The sequence below is a fragment of the Puntigrus tetrazona genome, chromosome 19, assembly GCF_018831695.1.
Source record: "Puntigrus tetrazona isolate hp1 chromosome 19, ASM1883169v1, whole genome shotgun sequence".
Taxonomy (NCBI): Eukaryota; Metazoa; Chordata; class Actinopteri; order Cypriniformes; family Cyprinidae; genus Puntigrus; species Puntigrus tetrazona.
The window spans coordinates 12,059,294-12,081,247 of NC_056717.1; the positions used below are offsets into that span (position 1 = coordinate 12,059,294).

Sequence of the window (21,954 nt, forward strand, 5' to 3'; positions counted from 1 at the left end):
AAAGCTTTATTTCTCAAGTTCGGCATGCTATATCTTGATTAACATACAATGCTCCCGGGATACATTCAAATTATGACCTTTAATATATAATATAAAAATTAAAGGCGATATAGAAGCAGTGAGACCTTGAATAAGGCATATCCACCTCTCCCAGCATTTGTGTTTTAATATCCAAGGTTAGATGGCTCTTGATGTAATGAGTGCTCTGATGTCCTGTTATCGTTCTGTGCTCACTCCCTTTCATCCCCTAATTGACTCGGTTAAGGGCCATGTTGCGTTATTCAACTGCAGAAATAAATAGCACTTTGATCCCCCAACTATGGGCCCATGATCTTGAGGATAATGCACCCATCATTCAGCTCAAGCGTCTCCTCTTCCTCTCTAAGGATACCCACTCGAATACTGTGGGTGGACAAAAGCCAAAGCCAAATGACCTTCAACCAGTGCATTATCATTGACGTCTGACTGCTTACCTTGTACATCTCTCAATACATTATAGATTAGCTATCTGAAAAACAGAGCTATTGAAAAAGATTCCTTTACAGCTCCTGAGATCAACCTTGAACTTCAGGTGATGTTTTAACCAAGTAAAGCAGATCAAATTACACATACGAATATACACTGCTTATAACAAAATAATATAGTATATATAACTATTAACTAAATCCTTGAGATTCTACATGAAAGCATACTGTACCAAAATATGATAGGAATGTTTGCTAAAAACTGCATTTTTTACATTATCAGTGTCACCAAGCCAGCAGAGGGAGCCCTGACCTCTGGGTGATCTGCATCCACTCCCTCTGCGTTAACTTCCTGTTCCTGGACTATAAAGACTGCAGCAAGCCACTCACCTGCAGGTTGCATTGTTTCGCCTGTCTCATAGTTAGATCGTTCGTGGATTATAGTTTCTGGTTTTGACCCTGTCTGTTCTCTGATTCTCTGATCGTTTGCCGCCTGACCTGACCTTCTGCCTGTCTCTGGATTTCGTTATTGCCTCGCCTCCTATATATCTGTTAGCCCTGTTTGACGCCTGCCTGTTATGACCATGCCTTTGTTTAATAAAAGCCTGCACATGGATCCGCACGCCTCAGACCGCTCATTCGTGACAATCAGATTAATTTCATGCTGAAAATAGCAACGTGTGCTAAAGATTCTAATTCTAATCATAATGTTACCGATTACATTTCAGTTCGGGAATCACAAATGAGCAAATAATCTGCTAAAGACACAGATCACACATCATATAAAAGTCTAATGTATGAGCTATCCTGTACAACCCCCATCCACTGTTCGCCACCATTTAAAGAGAATGGAAAGGAGAAAGATAAAACAACTGTGCAATTTGGAGGACAGAAACTGAATGTGCAGCTAGCCTTTTTCCTCAGCAAATTCTATTGTTGCTTTATCAACAAACAATCAGGACCACAATATCATTCTCTACAAAGGAACATTAGAAGAAAATGCCGTTACACACCCTAGTCTGGTTTCTTCTGCATCCTTAAAATTATAGATGACCTTGCCTCAGTCTTAAACTATATTTTTTAATTGCAATGCAAATGCAAATCACATGTTTTAAGTCTGTTGTCATTATTTCAGTGCCTGCAGAGTTAATGCTTGTTTGGGTTTTGACCTTAGTTAAGGTTAGCAATTAACACAATGTCCCCCAAACTCGAAAGCTTATGCTCTGAAGATCATTACTGGCTACAAAAGATTGATGCATCAAATCACAGCGTCATCAAAACTGATAGCTTTTGGTCACTGTTCACTTTTATTGTAAAGACATTCCTGTTATAAATGTCTGACCTTGTGTTCCATGGAACAAAGAAAATCTTACAGCCTTTGAAAGATTCAAGGCTAAGTAATGGTGAGAAGTTAATTTCTGGGTGAACTGAAGAAGTTTGTTCTTCCTCTTGAAAAAACACCTCTACCTACACTGTCAAGAACATCCACAAGAGACTCTTTTTCCTATCTTAGCTCAAAATGTTGAGGTGTAGAAGAAAGGAGTTGTGTAGTTCTACAAAGCGGACAAGAAAGTGTGCTGCTATCCCCCTCCATCACTGCCTGGTTTGTTACACAACAACAGAGAATCTGGATAGAACTGCAGTAACGTATAATTTGACTATTTTATGACTAATAAACAAATAAATGTATGGGTCATGAACATAGATTTGAGTTTTATAAATGAATATAGATTTGAGAATATGAAATATAGAATATATTTGACCTATTTCTAAATTAAGTTTCTTAAAGCTTCAGTTTCTTTAGTTTTTTCTAGATAACATTGTGCTAGACTGATGGGTTTGACCATACATTAGATGATATATTTAATTTAACAGGAATGAAAACAAGGCTATGAGGGATAGACTTACAGGCCTTTTAGTGTTATATACTATAAAGGTTATATATCACTTTTTAATCGTTCTGAAGGACGTTTAGTCAGCCGAATAATCAGTACATTTTTTAACAACAATGATTGATGTTTGATGTTTTCACAGCAAAGCCCTCCCTGTTACTCAAAAATAGCCCAAAACCAGTCCAATCGCTTTCCAGTTTGGTGAAATGCACATTTTTTGGTGGGGTTCCCCTTATAAAAGTTGCATTTCAGGGGTTAAATATCATCTTATTGGGTTCGCTTCAAACTGGGGACATGAAAAGCATCCCATCTAAAGAGTGTAAAAGTAGCCCAATTCCATAGGAAAACTGCAGACTTAGCAAGACTGTCTTCTGTATCCCTCACAGCCTCGTTTTCAATTCCTGTCAAAGATTGGAACTTTACCCTAACAACAGTGTGAGTCCGCACTGTGAAACGACAGACAGTAGTGCTGGTTTGGGCAACTGACAACCGCTGGATGTTACAATTGACCAATCAGGGTGAAGTATTGCAGAGGGCCATGCGAAAAGTCTTGCCAGACCCCTGTCCTTGTCAGCTTCTTCAGATGTGTCATAAACAGTGCTCTGACAAACAATATTACTGTCTGGCATGGAAGCTCTGACAGGAAGGTCTTGCAGAGCCTTAAAACGCACCCAGTGGGCAGTTTTTACTATGACTGGAGCCCACCTCCCTGCCATTGAAGACATCTACACTGTGTGAAGAAAGAGGAAGTCCACTGTCATCAGAAAGAACTTCACTCATCCTTCACACAGCGTGTGCACTAAACCACCCTCAGGGTGGAGTGTAAAGATCCTTCCAAATACCACAAAGACCACAGTTTCTCTAAGCAAGCAGAATACAGTTCACAGAATTCCCTGTTTTTTCATGAAAACCTACATGACATACCGACATACAGGCTTATCTGGATTATATGGGCCAATAAATTGCACATCACATCATTTTTGTTGTGCAAGTCACATTTAATAGTCTCTTCTAAGCAGCTTTACAAACTTTGATCTTCACAGTAAAAGACGTGCTATTGATTTTAAAGTTGCAGGATATTGCTCTAGCTGACTTAAGCTTACTTTGTCTATTGTTTATGCAGTCTGTATGTAGTGACAATCATGTCTATTATTTTCTGTTTTGTGAATAGATTTTGTAAAGAGTAAAATGCTCCAAGGATTCTCCACAACAGACTTTGACTTTCCAAAGGTTAAGGCTTTATGCTTTATGGCATGCTAACAAAACAAAGTGAAAACGTTGGTCTATCTGATTCATTTTCAAATCAATAAGTTGTCATTTTTTTAATGATTGTAGTTGAATGTGTTTTAAATATTAGGCCTTCTTTTTATCTTTACTTTATAGACAATGCAGCATATATATATATATATATATATATATATATATATATATATATATATATAGAGAGAGAGAGAGAGAGAGAGAGAGAGAGAGAGAGAGAGAGAGAGAGAGTTAACAGTTAACTGGTCAATACATACAAAGATGTAACAACATACATATACATATGTCACGTCTTTGGACTCTTTTGTTGTCGTTTTTGTCTTGTGTCATGTGCTCAGTGTGCCCTACCTTCCGTTCCTGTTAATTGTATCGTCTTCAGCTGTTTCTTGTTAATTTGTTCAGTTACGCTGTATATTTAAGTCCTGTGTGTTTGTATTCACGTTGTCCGATCGTCGAGGTCCATACGTGTGGTTTTTGTTCTGCCTGCCTGTTTGCCTGCTTGTATATTATTATTTTGCCCGTTTAAGAGGATTAGATCTGTTTAAGTTTATTTTACTTGTCGAGTGCTCCTTCACCTTCACACCCATATAAATATATATATATATATATATATATATATATATATATATATATATATATATATATATATATATACACACACACTTTTTTTTTTTTTCGGTTATCCAGTGTTATATGTGGAGATTATTGCATCTAGCAGTAATTTAACAGTAGTAGTTACCATAATCAAGCACAAATGCAAGACAATACTTTAACACACGGTAACCAAAGAGATTGCCAAATAACATGATAACATATGAGAAGAAAATAACCACATCATCACACAATCATGTAATGATATAAGAGACCAAAGACATCCAAAGCTATTTTGATGGCTCTGAAATGGTAAGATAAAGTGTATTTCTCTTGGGTATTTCTCATGCTACGTTCATTTAGTAGTGTCTCCTTGAAGCTGCATAATTTAGATTTTAGCATGCACTAGGTGATTCAATATATCTGGCCCTAAATCTCTCCTCAGTGGTGCAACACTAGAGCCATCAAGTGGCTGATAAACATACTCTTACTAGCTCAACCTTTAATTCCTGATCTCTAAGATTACTGTCCATCACCCTGAGCACTCCTTCAGCTCATTCAAAGAATGGGAATACATCTTTGCTATCAATCTGTGCATTTATTTTTACATTCTGAACAAAACATCTTGTTTTTAAAGTAACATCTTTTGCCTAGGAGTGTAAACGGTCTATAATATGAATGCACTTATGGTAATAGAAGTGGTAGATGTAACTGAGTGCAAGTAAGTGTTTTAGGCCACGTAAGGTACTTGAAATTGAATTGTAAATGTTCAGTAATGTTTGGAATTATGTATTGGAGTGTCCTTAAAATGTAAGTGTAGAGTGGGTTACTTTAAGAGTATCTGAAAAGTGACAGCGTATTAGGAATCTACTTGAAATGTATTGGTAGTACTCGGGACAAGTACAACAGAGTGTACTGAGTGCAGTGAGAGTACAATCAAACTGAAACAGACAACGTCACATTGAGGGTCACTAACTAGGTGCCACGCGCTTCGGTTTAGAGCGGAATAACAGTTTAGAGTCAACAAGCTGAAGTTGAAACGCTTCAGGGCATCAGGCTGACAAACGTTCATTAGAAGATTTGACTGTCAAGACAAACGCAAGCCATAATAATGAGCTAAAGTAAATTTCGCTTGTCATGCTGAAGTAATTAACGAAAAATCATTTAAATTGACAGTACAGAGACTTTAAAGGCGCTGAAACCATCTTTTAAATTGAGTGGATTTCCTCTGAAGCACCAATAAATGAATGTGTTCTCATCACTCTGGGAATTAACTCAGAGTGCACTGAGCAGAAACAATTGTTCAAAACACGCTAATTGATGTATGTGTTTAACATATATTTATTTCTGTATTAGTTACTAATGTCAGTAATCAAATTTGTATGATTTTCACAAATGTGTCAGAAGCAATCAAATGTTTCAAGTAAAACTCATTAGTAACAACCAAGAGCACATTCTTGTCGTTTTAACTGCCAATGGCTCAACAACAGCTGCCTTCCTTTCATAAGTTTCTTATTCAAAAATGCAATGAAATGAGCAAGGAATCAAAGTTCTTCATAGAAAACAAAGAAGAACATTCAACAATTAGGCTGTGTAACAAATAGATCCTCACTGAAAAGTACAGGCACAAGAAAAACAAAGTTCTTACATTGGCTAATACTGACCTCTAGTGTAAAAAGAAAAAAAAAATCTCAGCAGAAGGTTTGTGCAATAAATAAATACAATGTTCAGATTCACATCCATAAAGCAAAACCAATTTAATTCAAGCTTGTGTTTTTATGGCATTGTGTCTTTATATACATTTTTGAAAACGCATTGAGCAGCATTAACTCGTATGTGTACAGAACAGGACGCCCCAGGATTACTCCAAAGCAGCTGTGAATAAACATCACAAAGATGTCTGTCTCTTTTATAAATTCCCATGTAAAAGATATCAAGCACATGGGTAAATGCCTTAAATGTAGGCTACTGAACTCGACGTACTATAGTTCAGGCTGATAGCTTCCCAGACTACAGAATGGGGCTGCACTGTACTATATCACTGTATCTGATACAGGTAGGTGACATTTGCACACGTTTCCGTATGATTTAGGCATAGTTCAAACATTTCACAGACACCTAGCTGCTGTCATTTCATTCTTCTAACCTTGCATCCTAAACGAATAACGTGCAGAATTTGATCCCAAACAGTTTGGAATCAAATGCAAAAAGAAATCTTTTCCTGAAGAAAGCAGTAAGGTAGGCCACATGGTGAACATACACACTGCAAAAAGGCTTTTCAATACTAGATTTTTCAAGTCAAAATATGTATGCAGCGGAAATTTCACTTTATCTTGGACGACTAGAGCTTCAAGATCTAGGTCTTTAACTACTAGTACATTTAATTCCTGTACTTAAATTTGTAAGTATGTTTTTACCTGCCTTGTTAGGTGTCTTTTGTGGCCACGACTGACGAGGATTGAAGTTCTGAAAGTTAATGTACACGGTAGCTCTCTAAATCTAGAAATACTCTGTCCTTCTTTCCCTCTATCAGCCCACAAGACAGGAGGAAGATACTCCAAGATAACAAAAATGTTCATTTACTTTCAGGGTTTTGAAGATGTGTGGGAAAATACCAAAAAACAATAAAGAATGCACAATAATGAACTTAACTTGTGGTGACAATTACAGCAGTACGTTCAAAATCAAATAGATATATATAAAAAAGAAAAAGCAAGTATAACCACAACTCAATGTCAACCTTTTACCTCACCACAGAACTGGGCTGGTACTGGAGTGTCCATATGTGGCAGGGTAATCTTTGCAATTACTTGAAAACCTGTTTAAATCAAGTCTTTTCTTCTCGAAAAAAACAAGAACAGTTCAGAGAAAATGAGCTAAAATCACCGTCCACCTAAACACTTCCGGTAAGCAGAAAAATCTCCTGTTCACGAAAGAACGAATGAATACAGTTCTGTTCACAAGTTCGCTCAAATGTCCGACAAAAACATATTTCCAAAAGTACTGAAACAAAAACTGTAGAAAGTCCAAAAACAGTCAACTATAAACTACAAACATCTACAATGCCATTCGCGTCCACGCAGCGGCAGTAACGTGTCAAAAACGGCAAATGGAGAATTTTCCAGAAAAAAGAAATTACTCGTTCAAAAAACTGCGAGAATTGGGCTTTATTTCTTCCGCGTTCAGTTTTTTCTGTCTCTCTCGGGATTTCTTCTTCGCGCTCTCCCACGTCCTTCACTTCCGTCTCCGTTTCACAAAAACACATTTCTAAATAAGAGTATTCGAATACCTTCACATGTAGAAATGATCTTAAATCATTTTTAGACAACAAAAAAAATGCCTTCTTTTCAGAAAAAAAAAACACAACAAGAGTTTTTACTTCAAACAAGCTAAGTACAATGGGGTAATCAAAACGATCTTGTTTTCTGTTTGAAATATGATTATTTTTCTTGTTCTAAGCAAAAAAAAAAAAATCACTTAATTTTGACTTTTGACTTTGCAGTACGTACTCATATTTAGTCCGTTGTATCGGTTACCCTTGTAATATATATATTTTTTTGTTTGTTTATTTATTAATTAATTTATTTATTTTTTCCGTTTAATAAATCCGAAGAAGTATTTATTACAATCTTCTTTGGCAACAAACGACTGTAATATTATCAGAGAAAATGATTGTCGTTCAGGTATATTCTCGTACAGGGGACTTTCTGGTAACGTGTTTTTAATGTCTAATGAGAGGATGATTAAAAACGATACATTTTATACGATTTACAAGACATTGAAATTGATTCTTTTTCGCTGCTACCAAGAAAGCAGTGAAAGCAGGTTCTGTATCTGCTCGTGTTCAAGAAACATCTGATTCAAATGAAAACATTCACTCGTCCTCGGCAGCGGAGCGCGGGTTTAGAACGTTTGCGTCAGTAACTTCATTATGACGTGATGAACATAGATGTAAAAGAGAGAGAGAATCTGAGAGAATCTTTTCTTGCAGTTTTTATTCTGAATTCTTCTTTTTTATCATTATTATTTTTCCGTTTCTTTTAGAAAATGGTTAGCGACGTTCATTGCGAGACAATGGTTCAAGTCAAAAAGGACAAGAAGAAAAAGATGAAGTTGGGGAAGTTTCTGTCATCTTCTGTAGACGCAGTGGCCTCGACCACTACACCTGCAGATGGTGCCAAAGCCTTCTCCTCTTCTCCATCCCGAAAGCGCAAATTTCCATCTCTGCGCCGGGTCTTCCGCAGAATTCTGTCAGTGATTCTGCCCTGTGTGTCCCCTCACTGTACCGGATGAGTCCTCTACCATCGAGACTCACACAGCCGGTGCTGACACACAAAAAGACGTCTCATCAGATGCATCTTTCTTGTCTGCAGTTAGCAGATCATCTGATCCCGGGTTTGATCTGCAAGTTGCAAACCAGGAGAAGGAAGCATATAGAGGTTGGGAATGTTACATACTTAATAGTCATACATCTTTTCTGTTCTAGAGTGCACAAATAATTAACACCATATTGTTATTCTTTCGCAGACGTAGCTGGAAAACAGAGCTGCCCTTCCAGCGCTGAGGATACTACCTCATCCACAAACATGAGGTCCTCAGATCCGGTCGCTACAGCTGTGGAAACAGAAGTCATCACAGGTTAGACAGTTTCACAGTGCACTCTTTTTGCTTGGTTTAGATTCAATATATTCACAGTGATCCCACAGTAGAACAATTTGTCCACTATATTAATTAGCGCAATAGAAGGATTCTTCCTAAAACCATGAAGAAACTTAACTTTCAAAAGGATGCCTTCAAATATCTAAAAGACTTTATTATGGTGTATTCACAGATGTGTCTGCAGAGTCAAGCACCTATACCAGCGCTGATGGTACTTCCACAGATCCCTCAGATCTGGAGGCCACCAAAGGGTTCACCTCCTCCAGTTCTGTGGGTGTTTACTCCCCTGAAGAGAGTGAGATGGCTGACCCTCAGGCTGCAGCCATTCTTGAAGGTTTGAGATCTTCATTAAAACTGTTACCGTATTAATTAAGTTCTTAAAAATATGTGATATACGTACAATAAAATATATTTCCTTTATACTGACTTCTTCATTTCTCCACAGATGCAGCTGGTGATCAGACTGTCCCTGAAGACTGGTGGGTGATGGAAGTGAATGTTGTGTGTCGATGCAGTGCAGACTAATTACTAAAATCAGCACCTCACATGGGCAAAAACATATTGTTTAACGTATTTCTGATGCTTTCCCAGCGTCCTCGGAGTGCTAGCCAGTATGACAGCCCGGTCAAACAGTCTGCCCCAGGCTGAAATACTGGAACACACAGAGTGCAGTTCTGAGCGGGAGCAGATTGAGATCGAGGAGCTGCACACGGAGGATGGTGCTCAACTGGCTGATGTTGTAGCAACAGCATCACCAACCAACATCAATCACTTGGGGTAAATTTCACAAATGCACAACTAGTTAACCGTTTTAAAACATACACTCACATGTAACCATGTCCCTTTCATAGCCACATCCTAATTAAAGACTTCCTGTCTGTCACAGTTTTCCCAATTTAGGAAACACTTGCTACATGAACGCCGTGTTGCAGTGCCTCCTCAGCGTTTCCCCCTTCAGAAAGGATATACTTACCCAGAGAGAACGGTGGAACGAGGGAAGCGCAATGCTCAGGTACCAGCGCTGTTGAACATATTAACTGAATTAATGTAACATTAGCTTTCAATCTAAACAGAAGATTACAACTTAGAAGCGGCTAAAGCAGTTGTATGTATACATTAAATGGACGATTTTCTCACCAGGGCGCTTAGTGACCTGCATATGACCAGGCTGATGGGCAACGACAAACAGCTGAAAACAAAGCTCTTGTCCAGTGTGAAGGCCTGCATTGAAACTCGCCATCCAGACTTTTTGGGAGACCATAAACAAGTGAGGGACACAGTTACCTGTACATACGTGCTCACGTGTCTTATTTGTTTACTCAACTCAACCTTTACTCTTTGTTTACTCTTTCTCCTCCAGGACGCCCATGAGTTCTTGCTGGTTTGCCTGTCTCACCTTAAAGAGGAGGGCGAGTTTCTGCGAAGCTGCTGGCCCACATACACCTGCCCAGTAGCTAACATGGAGTTTCAGCTCAACCGCCTTCTCACCTGCAACAGGTAACATCACAAATCCACACCTGCGCTCGTTTCGGACTCTCAGACTCATTCATGTGACTCCAGAGTTCTTCTGTTGTTTCAGCTGTGGTTTCCAGAGGAGCTTTACAGAGGATTCCAACTACCTCTCTCTGGTGATCAGTCCTCAAAGAAGCCTCACTCACAGCCTGGAGCAGTACTTCAAAGTGAGGACATCCCTGATTGGCATATTCGCATTGATCATATTAGTAGGATCAAGTCCTAGCAGGTTTAAGCAGTTTCTGATTGGTCCATTTCTATGTTGTTTTCTCCAGACATCTTCGTTGGACTGCTCATGCAGTGAGTGTGCTGGCGCGACAGCTTCTGAGGCCCTGGAATTAGTTACCTGTCCACGGTACAACATCATTTTAATCAGTTTGTACTTTGCAAAAATAACTAGACAAATATTCCATAACGTCTGTTCATCTAAATCTCTACAGGATCCTGGTGCTTCTGGTGATGCGTTTTGACATAACATCGTCAATGAAGAAGCTGAAAGATAAACTGGAAGTTCCACAAGAGTTTTCACTGTCCTGTAGTACAGGTACGAGTTAGGTCTTCAAACATCTTGACTGGCGAGTTTGGAACATGAAACCTAAACTGTCTAAAAATTGTGTCACAAAGACATTTTTATAAAAACAGCGCTTGAAAAATGTCTAAACATTAAACGTCATGCCATCTGCTAAAATCTTTTCTCTTTTGGTGCACAATCTTCAAACAGAGAGCAAAGAGATGACAGTAATAGCCAGAAAAGGTCCAAAACAACGGGAAAAGAGCAAGAAGAATGAGCCTGCAAGATCACAGGAAAGATATAGACAGCCATTCAAAGACAGACAGATAGACAGATAGATAGATAGATAGATAGACAGACAGATAGACAGATAGATAGAAAGAGAGAGCTAGAGGATGATGCTAGAGGGTTCAAAATGCAGCAGCAGCATCTAATAATCTGTGTTTTTGTTCAACAGGTGGAAGAATCAGACAGCAGGACACTGTATAAACTAGCTGGTGTCGTGTCACATATGGGCAGCAGTTTGTATTGTGGTAAGAGTTTTCTCTATAAATTCAGTGAACCAATTAACTCATTAAGCACTGTACTCAAGTCTCTCTTCTTGTAGGGCACTACATCAGTTATGTCCATGACGGATCTGAATGGCTTAAATGCAGTGACAACTCCATCAAAAATCCAGCTGGACAAAGGCGTCAAAAAAATGGGAAAGAATGGCTACATGCTCTTCTACGTGAAGAGGTAAATAGTGTCACAAAACCAGCGCACAATATCTCTTCAGTGCTCGGATCAGTTGTAATAATTCACCGTTGTTCTGTAGTTGAGCGCGACTGGTTGAGTGTTGGAGAGGAAAGGCTGAAGACCGACTGGAAGTTTTCACTGTCCTGCTGTAAAAGTATGGGTCAGTTAATTAAACATCTGCCCTCTGCTGGCCAGGTATTGAACACTCAGCTAAAATATTCTGAAAGACAAGGTGAGTGGAAAAACAACACCTGAACACTATGACATTTACTAAATTGGTTTCTCGTGATGATGTATGATCTTCAACAGGGTGCCGAGATAAGACAGTGATACAAATAAAAGACTAAAACAACAGAAAAGAGCAAGAGGAAGAATAAAGATGAGCCAGGAAAGAGGTAAGTAGTACAATTCATACACAATATATCATTTAATAACAATCAACGCTCAGTTCAGTTGTTTGAAGTCACTGTTATGTTTTGTAATTGAGCAGAGACTGGACGATGGTGCCGTTGGGAAGGAGCAACATTTTAGTGAAGATCATTCTGTGGCTGACAGTCTCTGTCTCTGATTTCAAATGTACTTTGAAATCACACAATAAAACTAAACAATGTTAGAAAATAACAATATAATAATGACATTTGTGTATAGATAGGTACAAGAAATGATGATATGATTACAATAAAATTGTGATGAATTAATAAAGAAAGAATGAATAAATAAAAAGAAAGAAAGAAAATGAAACATAATTGTTTGGTGACTCTCTTTCATCAACTCACTTTTAATCCATAAGTCTCACGAAGAAGACGCTTAATAAAGAAGAAATAAAAATAGAAAATATATTATCTCCATCATGAGCGCTTCACAACTTCTAAGGTATGACTTTTTCTGTGGAAAGCCACCTGCATATGTCTCATGCACTCATTTTGATTGAAGTGATTGTATAATAACATGTAAAATGCTTTACATCTTATTATATTTTCATGCATGTAATTAATTGAATCTTGCAATAAGGTGAAAACATTTATGAAATTAAATAACGAATCGATAAACTTTTGGAAGAACCTTTGTGGATTAGAAATGCTTGGTTGTTCAAAGTTCTTCAAGGAAAGTTCTTCATAGAAAACAAAGAAGAACATTCAACAATTAGGCTGTGTAACAAATAGATCCTCACTGAAAAGTACAGGCACAAGAAAAACAAAGTTCTTACATTGGCTAATACTGACCTCTAGTGTAAAAAGAAAAAAAAAATCTCAGCAGAAGGTTTGTGCAATAAATAAATACAATGTTCAGATTCACATCCATAAAGCAAAACCAATTTAATTCAAGCTTGTGTTTTTATGGCATTGTGTCTTTATATACATTTTTGAAAACGCATTGAGCAGCATTAACTCGTATGTGTACAGAACAGGACGCCCCAGGATTACTCCAAAGCAGCTGTGAATAAACATCACAAAGATGTCTGTCTCTTTTATAAATTCCCATGTAAAAAGATATCAAGCACATGGGTAAATGCCTTAAATGTAGGCTACTGAACTCGACGTACTATAGTTCAGGCTGATAGCTTCCCAGACTACAGAATGGGGCTGCACTGTACTATATCACTGTATCTGATACAGGTAGGTGACATTTGCACACGTTTCCGTATGATTTAGGCATAGTTCAAACATTTCACAGACACCTAGCTGCTGTCATTTCATTCTTCTAACCTTGCATCCTAAACGAATAACGTGCAGAATTTGATCCCAAACAGTTTGGAATCAAATGCAAAAAGAAATCTTTTCCTGAAGAAAGCAGTAAGGTAGGCCACATGGTGAACATACACACTGCAAAAAGGCTTTTCAATACTAGATTTTTTCAAGTCAAAATATGTATGCAGCGGGAAATTTCACTTTATCTTGGACGACTAGAGCTTCAAGATCTAGGTCTTTAACTACTAGTACATTTAATTCCTGTACTTAAATTTGTAAGTATGTTTTTACCTGCCTTGTTAGGTGTCTTTTGTGGCCACGACTGACGAGGATTGAAGTTCTGAAAGTTAATGTACACGGTAGCTCTCTAAATCTAGAAATACTGACCTTCTTTCCCTCTATCAGCCCACAAGACAGGAGGAAGATACTCCAAGATAACGAAAATGTTCATTTATTTTCAGGGTTTTGAAGATGTATGGGAAAATACCAAAAAACAATGAAGAATGCACAATAATGAACTTAACTTGTGGTGACAATTACAGCAGTACGTTCAAAATCAAATAAATATATATAAAAAAGAAAAAGCAAGTATAACCACAACTCAATGTCAACCTTTTACCTCACCACAGAACTGGGCTGGTACTGGAGTGTCCATATGTGGCAGGGTAATCTTTGCAATTACTTGAAAACCTGTTTAAATCAAGTCTTTTCTTCTCGAAAAAAAACAAGAACAGTTCAGAGAAAATGAGCTAAAATCACCGTCCACCTAAACACTTCCGGTAAGCAGAAAAATCTCCTGTTCACGAAAGAACGAATGAATACAGTTCTGTTCACAAGTTCGCTCAAATGTCCGACAAAACATATTTCCAAAAGTACTGAAACAAAAACTGTAGAAAGTCCAAAAACAGTCAACTATAAACTACAAACATCTACAATGCCATTCGCGTCCACGCAGCGGCAGTAACGTGTCAAAAACGGCAAATGGAGAATTTTCCAGAAAAAAAGAAATTACTCGTTCAAAAAAACTGCGAGAATTGGGCTTTATTTCTTCCGCGTTCAGTTTTTCTGTCTCTCTCGGGATTTCTTCTTCGCGCTCTCCACGTCCTTCACTTCCGTCTCCGTTTCACAAAAACACATTTCTAAATAAGAGTATTCGAATACCTTCACATGTAGAAATGATCTTAAATCATTTTTAGACAACAAAAAAAATGCCTTCTTTTCAGAAAAAAAAAAAAACACAACAAGAGTTTTTACTTCAAACAAGCTAAGTACAATGGGGTAATCAAAACGATCTTGTTTTCTGTTTGAAATATGATTATTTTTCTTGTTCTAAGCAAAAAAAAAAAAAAAAAAATCACTTAATTTTGACTTTTGACTTTGCAGTACGTACTCATATTTAGTCCGTTGTATCGGTTACCCTTGTAATATATATACTTTTTTTTTTTGTTTGTTTATTTATTAATTTATTTATTTATTTTTTCCGTTTAATAAATCCGAAGAAGTATTTATTACAATCTTCTTTGGCAACAAACGACTGTAATATTATCAGAGAAAATGATTGTCGTTCAGGTATATTCTCGTACAGGGGACTTTCTGGTAACGTGTTTTAATGTCTAATGAGAGGATGATTAAAACGATACATTTTATACGATTTACAAGACATTGAAATTGATTCTTTTTCGCTGCTACCAAGAAAGCAGTGAAAGCAGGTTCTGTATCTGCTCGTGTTCAAGAAACATCTGATTCAAATGAAAACATTCACTCGTCCTCGGCAGCGGAGCGCGGGTTTAGAACGTTTGCGTCAGTAACTTCATTATGACGTGATGAACATAGATGTAAAAGAGAGAGAGAATCTGAGAGAATCTTTTCTTGCAGTTTTTATTCTGAATTCTTCTTTTTTATCATTATTATTTTTCCGTTTCTTTTAGAAAATGGTTAGCGACGTTCATTGCGAGACAATGGTTCAAGTCAAAAAGGACAAGAAGAAAAGATGAAGTTGGGGAAGTTTCTGTCATCTTCTGTAGACGCAGTGGCCTCGACCACTACACCTGCAGATGGTGCCAAAGCCTTCTCCTCTTCTCCATCCCGAAAGCGCAAATTTCCATCTCTGCGCCGGGTCTTCCGCAGAATTCTGTCAGTGATTCTGCCCTGTGTGTCCTCACTGTACCGGATGAGTCCTCTACCATCGAGACTCACACAGCCGGTGCTGACACACAAAAAGACGTCTCATCAGATGCATCTTTCTTGTCTGCAGTTAGCAGATCATCTGATCCCGGGTTTGATCTGCAAGTTGCAAACCAGGAGAAGGAAGCATATAGAGGTTGGGGAATGTTACATACTTAATAGTCATACATCTTTTCTGTTCTAGAGTGCACAAATAATTAACACCATATTGTTATTCTTTCGCAGACGTAGCTGGAAAACAGAGCTGCCCTTCCAGCGCTGAGGATACTACCTCATCCACAAACATGAGGTCCTCAGATCCGGTCGCTACAGCTGTGGAAACGGAAGTCATCACAGGTTAGACAGTTTCACAGTGCACTCTTTTTGCTTGGTTTAGATTCAATATATTCGCAGTGATCCCACAGTAGAACAATTTGTCCACTATATTAATTAGCGCAATAGAAGGATTCTTCCTAAAACCATGAAGAAACTTAACTTTCAAAAGGATGCCTTCAAATATCTAAAAGACTTTATTATGGTGTATTCACAGATGTGTCTGCAGAGTCAAGCACCTATACCAGCGCTGATGGTACTTCCACAGATCCTCAGATCTGGAGGCCACCAAAGGGTTCACCTCCTCCAGTTCTGTGGGTGTTTACTCCCCTGAAGAGAGTGAGATGGCTGACCCTCAGGCTGCAGCCATTCTTGAAGGTTTGAGATCTTCATTAAAACTGTTACCGTATTAAGTTCTTAAAAATATGTGATATACGTACAATAAAATATATTTCCTTTATACTGACTTCTTCATTTCTCCACAGATGCAGCTGGTGATCAGACTGTCCCTGAAGACTGGTGGGTGATGGAAGTGAATGTTGTGTGTCGATGCAGTGCAGACTAATTACTAAAATCAGCACCTCACATGGGCAAAAACATATTGTTTAACGTATTTCTGATGCTTTCCCAGCGTCCTCGGAGTGCTAGCCAGTATGACAGCCCGGTCAAACAGTCTGCCCCAGGCTGAAATACTGGAACACACAGAGTGCAGTTCTGAGCGGGAGCAGATTGAGATCGAGGAGCTGCACACGGAGGATGGTGCTCAACTGGCTGATGTTGTAGCAACAGCATCACCAACCAACATCAATCACTTGGGGTAAATTTCACAAATGCACAACTAGTTAACCGTTTTAAAACATACACTCACATGTAACCATGTCCCTTTCATAGCCACATCCTAATTAAAGACTTCCTGTCTGTCACAGTTTTCCCAATTTAGGAAACACTTGCTACATGAACGCCGTGTTGCAGTGCCTCCTCAGCGTTTCCCCTTCAGAAAGGATATACTTACCCAGAGAGAACGGTGGAACGAGGGAAGCGCAATGCTCAGGTACCAGCGCTGTTGAACCTATTAACTGAATTAATGTAACATTAGCTTTCAATCTAAACAGAAGATTACAACTTAGAAGCGGCTAAAGCAGTTGTATGTATACATTAAATGGACGATTTTCTCACCAGGGCGCTTTAGTGACCTGCATATGACCAGGCTGATGGGCAACGACAAACAGCTGAAAACAAAGCTCTTGTCCAGTGTGAAGGCCTGCATTGAAACTCGCCATCCAGACTTTGGGAGACCATAAACAAGTGAGGGACACAGTTACCTGTACATACGTGCTCACGTGTCTCACATTTGTTTACTCAACTCAACCTTTACTCTTTGTTTACTCTTTCTCCTCCAGGACGCCCATGAGTTCTTGCTGGTTTGCCTGTCTCACCTTAAAGAGGAGGGCGAGTTTCTGCGGCTGCTGGCCCACATACACCTGCCCAGTAGCTAACATGGAGTTTCAGCTCAACCGCCTTCTCACCTGCAACAGGTAACATCACAAATCCACACCTGCGCTCGTTCGGACTCTCAGACTCATTCATGTGACTCCAGAGTTCTTCTGTTGTTTCAGCTGTGGTTTCCAGAGGAGCTTTACAGAGGATTCCAACTACCTCTCTCTGGTGATCAGTCCTCAAAGAAGCCTCACTCACAGCCTGGAGCAGTACTTCAAAGTGAGGACATCCCTGATTGGCATATTCGCATTGATCATATTAGTAGGATCAAGTCCTAGCAGGTTTAAGCAGTTTCTGATTGGTCCATTTCTATGTTGTTTTCTCCAGACATCTTCGTTGGACTGCTCATGCAGTGAGTGTGCTGGCGCGACAGCTTCTGAGGCCCTGGAATTAGTTACCTGTCCACGGTACAACATCATTTTAATCAGTTTGTACTTTGCAAAAAATAACTCGACAAATATTCCATAACGTCTGTTCATCTAAATCTCTACAGGATCCTGGTGCTTCTGGTGATGCGTTTTGACATAACATCGTCAATGAAGAAGCTGAAAGATAAACTGGAAGTTCCACAAGAGTTTTCACTGTCCTGTAGTACAGGTACGAGTTAGGTCTTCAAACATCTTGACTGGCGAGTTTGGAACATGAACCCTAAACTGTCTAAAAATTGTGTCATTTGCTATAAAAAACATTAAACGTCATGCCATCTGCTAAAATCTTTTCTCTTTTGGTGCACAATCTTCAAACAGAGAGCAAAGAGATGACAGTAATAGCCAGAAAAGGTCCAAAACAACGGGAAAAGAGCAAGAAGAATGAGCCTGCAAGATCACAGGAAAGATATAGACAGCCATTCAAAGACAGACAGATAGACAGATAGATAGATAGATAGATAGATAGATAGATAGATAGACAGACAGACAGATAGACAGATAGATAAAAGAGAGAGCTAGAGGATGATGCTAGAGGGTTCAAAATGCAGCAGCAGCATCTAATAATCTGTGTTTTTGTTCAACAGGTGGAAGAATCAGACAGCAGGACACTGTATAAACTAGCTGGTGTCGTGTCACATATGGGCAGCAGTTTGTATTGTGGTAAGAGTTTTCTCTATAAATTCAGTGAACCAATTAACTCATTAAGCACTGTACTCAAGTCTCTCTTCTTGTAGGGCACTACATCAGTTATGTCCATGACGGATCTGAATGGCTTAAATGCAGTGACAACTCCATCAAAAATCCAGCTGGACAAAGGCGTCAAAAAAAATGGGAAAGAATGGCTACATGCTCTTCTACGTGAAGAGGTAAATAGTGTCACAAAACCAGCGCACAATATCTCTTCAGTGCTCGGATCAGTTGTAATAATTCACCGTTGTTCTGTAGTTGAGCGGCGACTGGTTGAGTGTTGGAGAGGAAAGGCTGGAAGACCGACTGGAAGTTTTCACTGTCCTGCTGTAAAAGTATGGGTCAGTTAATTAAACATCTGCCCTCTGCTGGCCAGGTATTGAACACTCAGCTAAAATATTCTGAAAGACAAGGTGAGTGGAAAAACAACACCTGAACACTATGACATTTACTAAATTGGTTTCTCGTGATGATGTATGATCTTCAACAGGGTGCCGAGATAAGACAGTGATACAAATAAAAGACTAAAACAACAGAAAAGAGCAAGAGGAAGAATAAAGATGAGCCAGGAAAGAGGTAAGTAGTACAATTCATACACAATATATCATTTAATAACAATCAACGCTCAGTTCAGTTGTTTGAAGTCACTGTTATGTTTTGTAATTGAGCAGAGACTGGACGATGGTGCCGTTGGGAAGGAGCAACATTTTAGTGAAGATCATTCTGTGGCTGACAGTCTCTGTCTCTGATTTCAAATGTACTTTGAAATCACACAATAAAACTAAACAATGTTAGAAAATAACAATATAATAATGACATTTGTGTATAGATAGGTACAAGAAATGATGATATGATTACAATAAAATTGTGATGAATTAATAAAGAAAGAATGAATAAATAAAAAGAAAGAAAGAAAATGAAACATAATTGTTTGGTGACTCTCTTTCATCAACTCACTTTTAATCCACATAAGTCTACGAAGAAGACGCTTAATAAAGAAGAAATAAAAATAGAAAATATATTATCTCCATCATGAGCGCTTCACAACTTCTAAGGTATGACTTTTTTCTGTGGAAAGCCACCTGCATATGTCTCATGCACTCATTTTGATTGAAGTGATTGTATAATAACATGTAAAATGCTTTACATCTTATTATATTTTCATGCATGTAATTAATTGAATCTTGCAATAAGGTGAAAACATTTATGAAATTAAATAACGAATCGATAAACTTTTGGAAGAACCTTTTGTGGATTAGAAATGCTTGGTTGTTCAAAGTTCTTCAAGGAAAGTTCTTCATAGAAAACAAAGAAGAACATTCAACAATTAGGCTGTGTAACAAATAGATCCTCACTGAAAAGTACAGGCACAAGAAAAACAAAGTTCTTACATTGGCTAATACTGACCTCTAGTGTAAAAAGAAAAAAATCTCAGCAGAAGGTTTGTGCAATAAATAAATACAATGTTCAGATTCACATCCATAAAGCAAAACCAATTTAATTCAAGCTTGTGTTTTTATGGCATTGTGTCTTTATATACATTTTTGAAAACGCATTGAGCAGCATTAACTCGTATGTGTACAGAACAGGACGCCCCAGGATTACTCCAAAGCAGCTGTGAATAAACATCACAAAGATGTCTGTCTCTTTTATAAATTCCCATGTAAAAAGATATCAAGCACATGGGTAAATGCCTTAAATGTAGGCTACTGAACTCGACGTACTATAGTTCAGGCTGATAGCTTCCCAGACTACAGAATGGGGCTGCACTGTACTATATCACTGTATCTGATACAGGTAGGTGACATTTGCACACGTTTCCGTATGATTTAGGCATAGTTCAAACATTTCACAGACACCTAGCTGCTGTCATTTCATTCTTCTAACCTTGCATCCTAAACGAATAACGTGCAGAATTTGATCCCAAACAGTTTGGAATCAAATGCAAAAAGAAATCTTTTCCTGAAGAAAGCAGTAAGGTAGGCCACATGGTGAACATACACACTGCAAAAAAGGCTTTTCAATACTAGATTTTTTCAAGTCAAAATATGTATGCAGCGGAAATTTCACTTTATCTTGGACGACTAGAGCTTCAAGATCTAGGTCTTTAACTACTAGTACATTTAATTCCTGTACTTAAATTTGTAAGTATGTTTTACCTGCCTTGTTAGGTGTCTTTTGGCCACGACTGACGAGGATTGAAGTTCTGAAAGTTAATGTACACGGTAGCTCTCTAAATCTAGAAATACTCGACCTTCTTTCCCTCTATCAGCCCACAAGACAGGAGGAAGATACTCCAAGATAACGAAAATGTTCATTTATTTTCAGGGTTTTGAAGATGTATGGGAAAATACCAAAAAACAATGAAGAATGCACAATAATGAACTTAACTTGTGGTGACAATTACAGCAGTACGTTCAAAATCAAATAAATATATATAAAAAAGAAAAAGCAAGTATAACCACAACTCAATGTCAACCTTTTACCTCACCACAGAACTGGGCTGGTACTGGAGTGTCCATATGTGGCAGGGTAATCTTTGCAATTACTTGAAAACCTGTTTAAATCAAGTCTTTTCTTCTAAAAAAAAACAAGAACAGTTCAGAGAAAATGAGCTAAAATCACCGTCCACCTAAACACTTCCGGTAAGCAGAAAAATCTCCTGTTCACGAAAGAACGAATGAATACAGTTCTGTTCACAAGTTCGCTCAAATGTCCGACAAAAACATATTTCCAAAAGTACTGAAACAAAAACTGTAGAAAGTCCAAAAACAGTCAACTATAAACTACAAACATCTACAATGCCATTCGCGTCCACGCAGCGGCAGTAACGTGTCAAAAACGGCAAATGGAGAATTTTCCAGAAAAAGAAATTACTCGTTCAAAAAAACTGCGAGAATTGGGCTTTATTTCTTCCGCGTTCAGTTTTTCTGTCTCTCTCGGGATTTCTTCTTCGCGCTCTCCCACGTCCTTCACTTCCGTCTCCGTTTCACAAAACACATTTCTAAATAAGAGTATTCGAATACCTTCACATGTAGAAATGATCTTAAATCATTTTTAGACAACAAAAAAATGCCTTCTTTTCAGAAAAAAAAAAACACAACAAGAGTTTTTACTTCAAACAAGCTAAGTACAATGGGGTAATCAAAACGATCTTGTTTTCTGTTTGAAATATGATTATTTTTCTTGTTCTAAGCTAAAAAAAAAAAAAAATCACTTAATTTTGACTTTTGACTTTGCAGTACGTACTCATATTTAGTCCGTTGTATCGGTTACCCTTGTAATATATATACTTTTTTTTGTTTGTTTATTTATTAATTAATTTATTTATTTTTTCCGTTTAATAAATCCGAAGAAGTATTTATTACAATCTTCTTTGGCAACAAACGACTGTAATATTATCAGAGAAAATGATTGTCGTTCAGGTATATTCTCGTACAGGGGACTTTCTGGTAACGTGTTTTTAATGTCTAATGAGAGGATGATTAAAAACGATACATTTTATACGATTTACAAGACATTGAAATTGAT

General features: G+C 38.0%; 2 protein-coding genes and 1 long non-coding RNA gene across 3 annotated transcripts; all 3 read left to right on the top strand.

Moving 5' to 3' along the window:
• Window positions 1-9,038: 9,038 nt before the first annotated feature.
• Window positions 9,039-11,563, top strand: LOC122323766 (ubiquitin carboxyl-terminal hydrolase 29-like). Its single transcript, XM_043217869.1, has 11 exons — window positions 9,039-9,200; window positions 9,312-9,345; window positions 9,458-9,643; window positions 9,753-9,878; window positions 10,007-10,133; window positions 10,227-10,363; window positions 10,446-10,545; window positions 10,654-10,733; window positions 10,819-10,922; window positions 11,347-11,422; window positions 11,497-11,563. The coding sequence occupies exons 1-10, from the start codon at window positions 9,167-9,169 to the stop codon at window positions 11,376-11,378; spliced, it is 960 nt and encodes a 319-aa protein (XP_043073804.1). The 5' UTR covers window positions 9,039-9,166; the 3' UTR covers window positions 11,379-11,422; window positions 11,497-11,563.
• Window positions 11,564-17,287: 5,724 nt separating this feature from the next.
• Window positions 17,288-18,537, top strand: LOC122323780 (ubiquitin carboxyl-terminal hydrolase 37-like). Its single transcript, XM_043217885.1, has 6 exons — window positions 17,288-17,346; window positions 17,428-17,527; window positions 17,636-17,715; window positions 17,802-17,905; window positions 18,321-18,396; window positions 18,471-18,537. The coding sequence occupies exons 1-5, from the start codon at window positions 17,309-17,311 to the stop codon at window positions 18,350-18,352; spliced, it is 354 nt and encodes a 117-aa protein (XP_043073820.1). The 5' UTR covers window positions 17,288-17,308; the 3' UTR covers window positions 18,353-18,396; window positions 18,471-18,537.
• A 7-nt stretch (window positions 18,538-18,544) lies between these two features.
• On the top strand, window positions 18,545-18,959 carry LOC122323795. The gene is made up of 3 exons (XR_006247067.1): window positions 18,545-18,602; window positions 18,682-18,836; window positions 18,914-18,959. It is a non-coding gene; the product is annotated as an uncharacterized LOC122323795 (long non-coding RNA).
• Window positions 18,960-21,954: the final 2,995 nt, after the last annotated feature.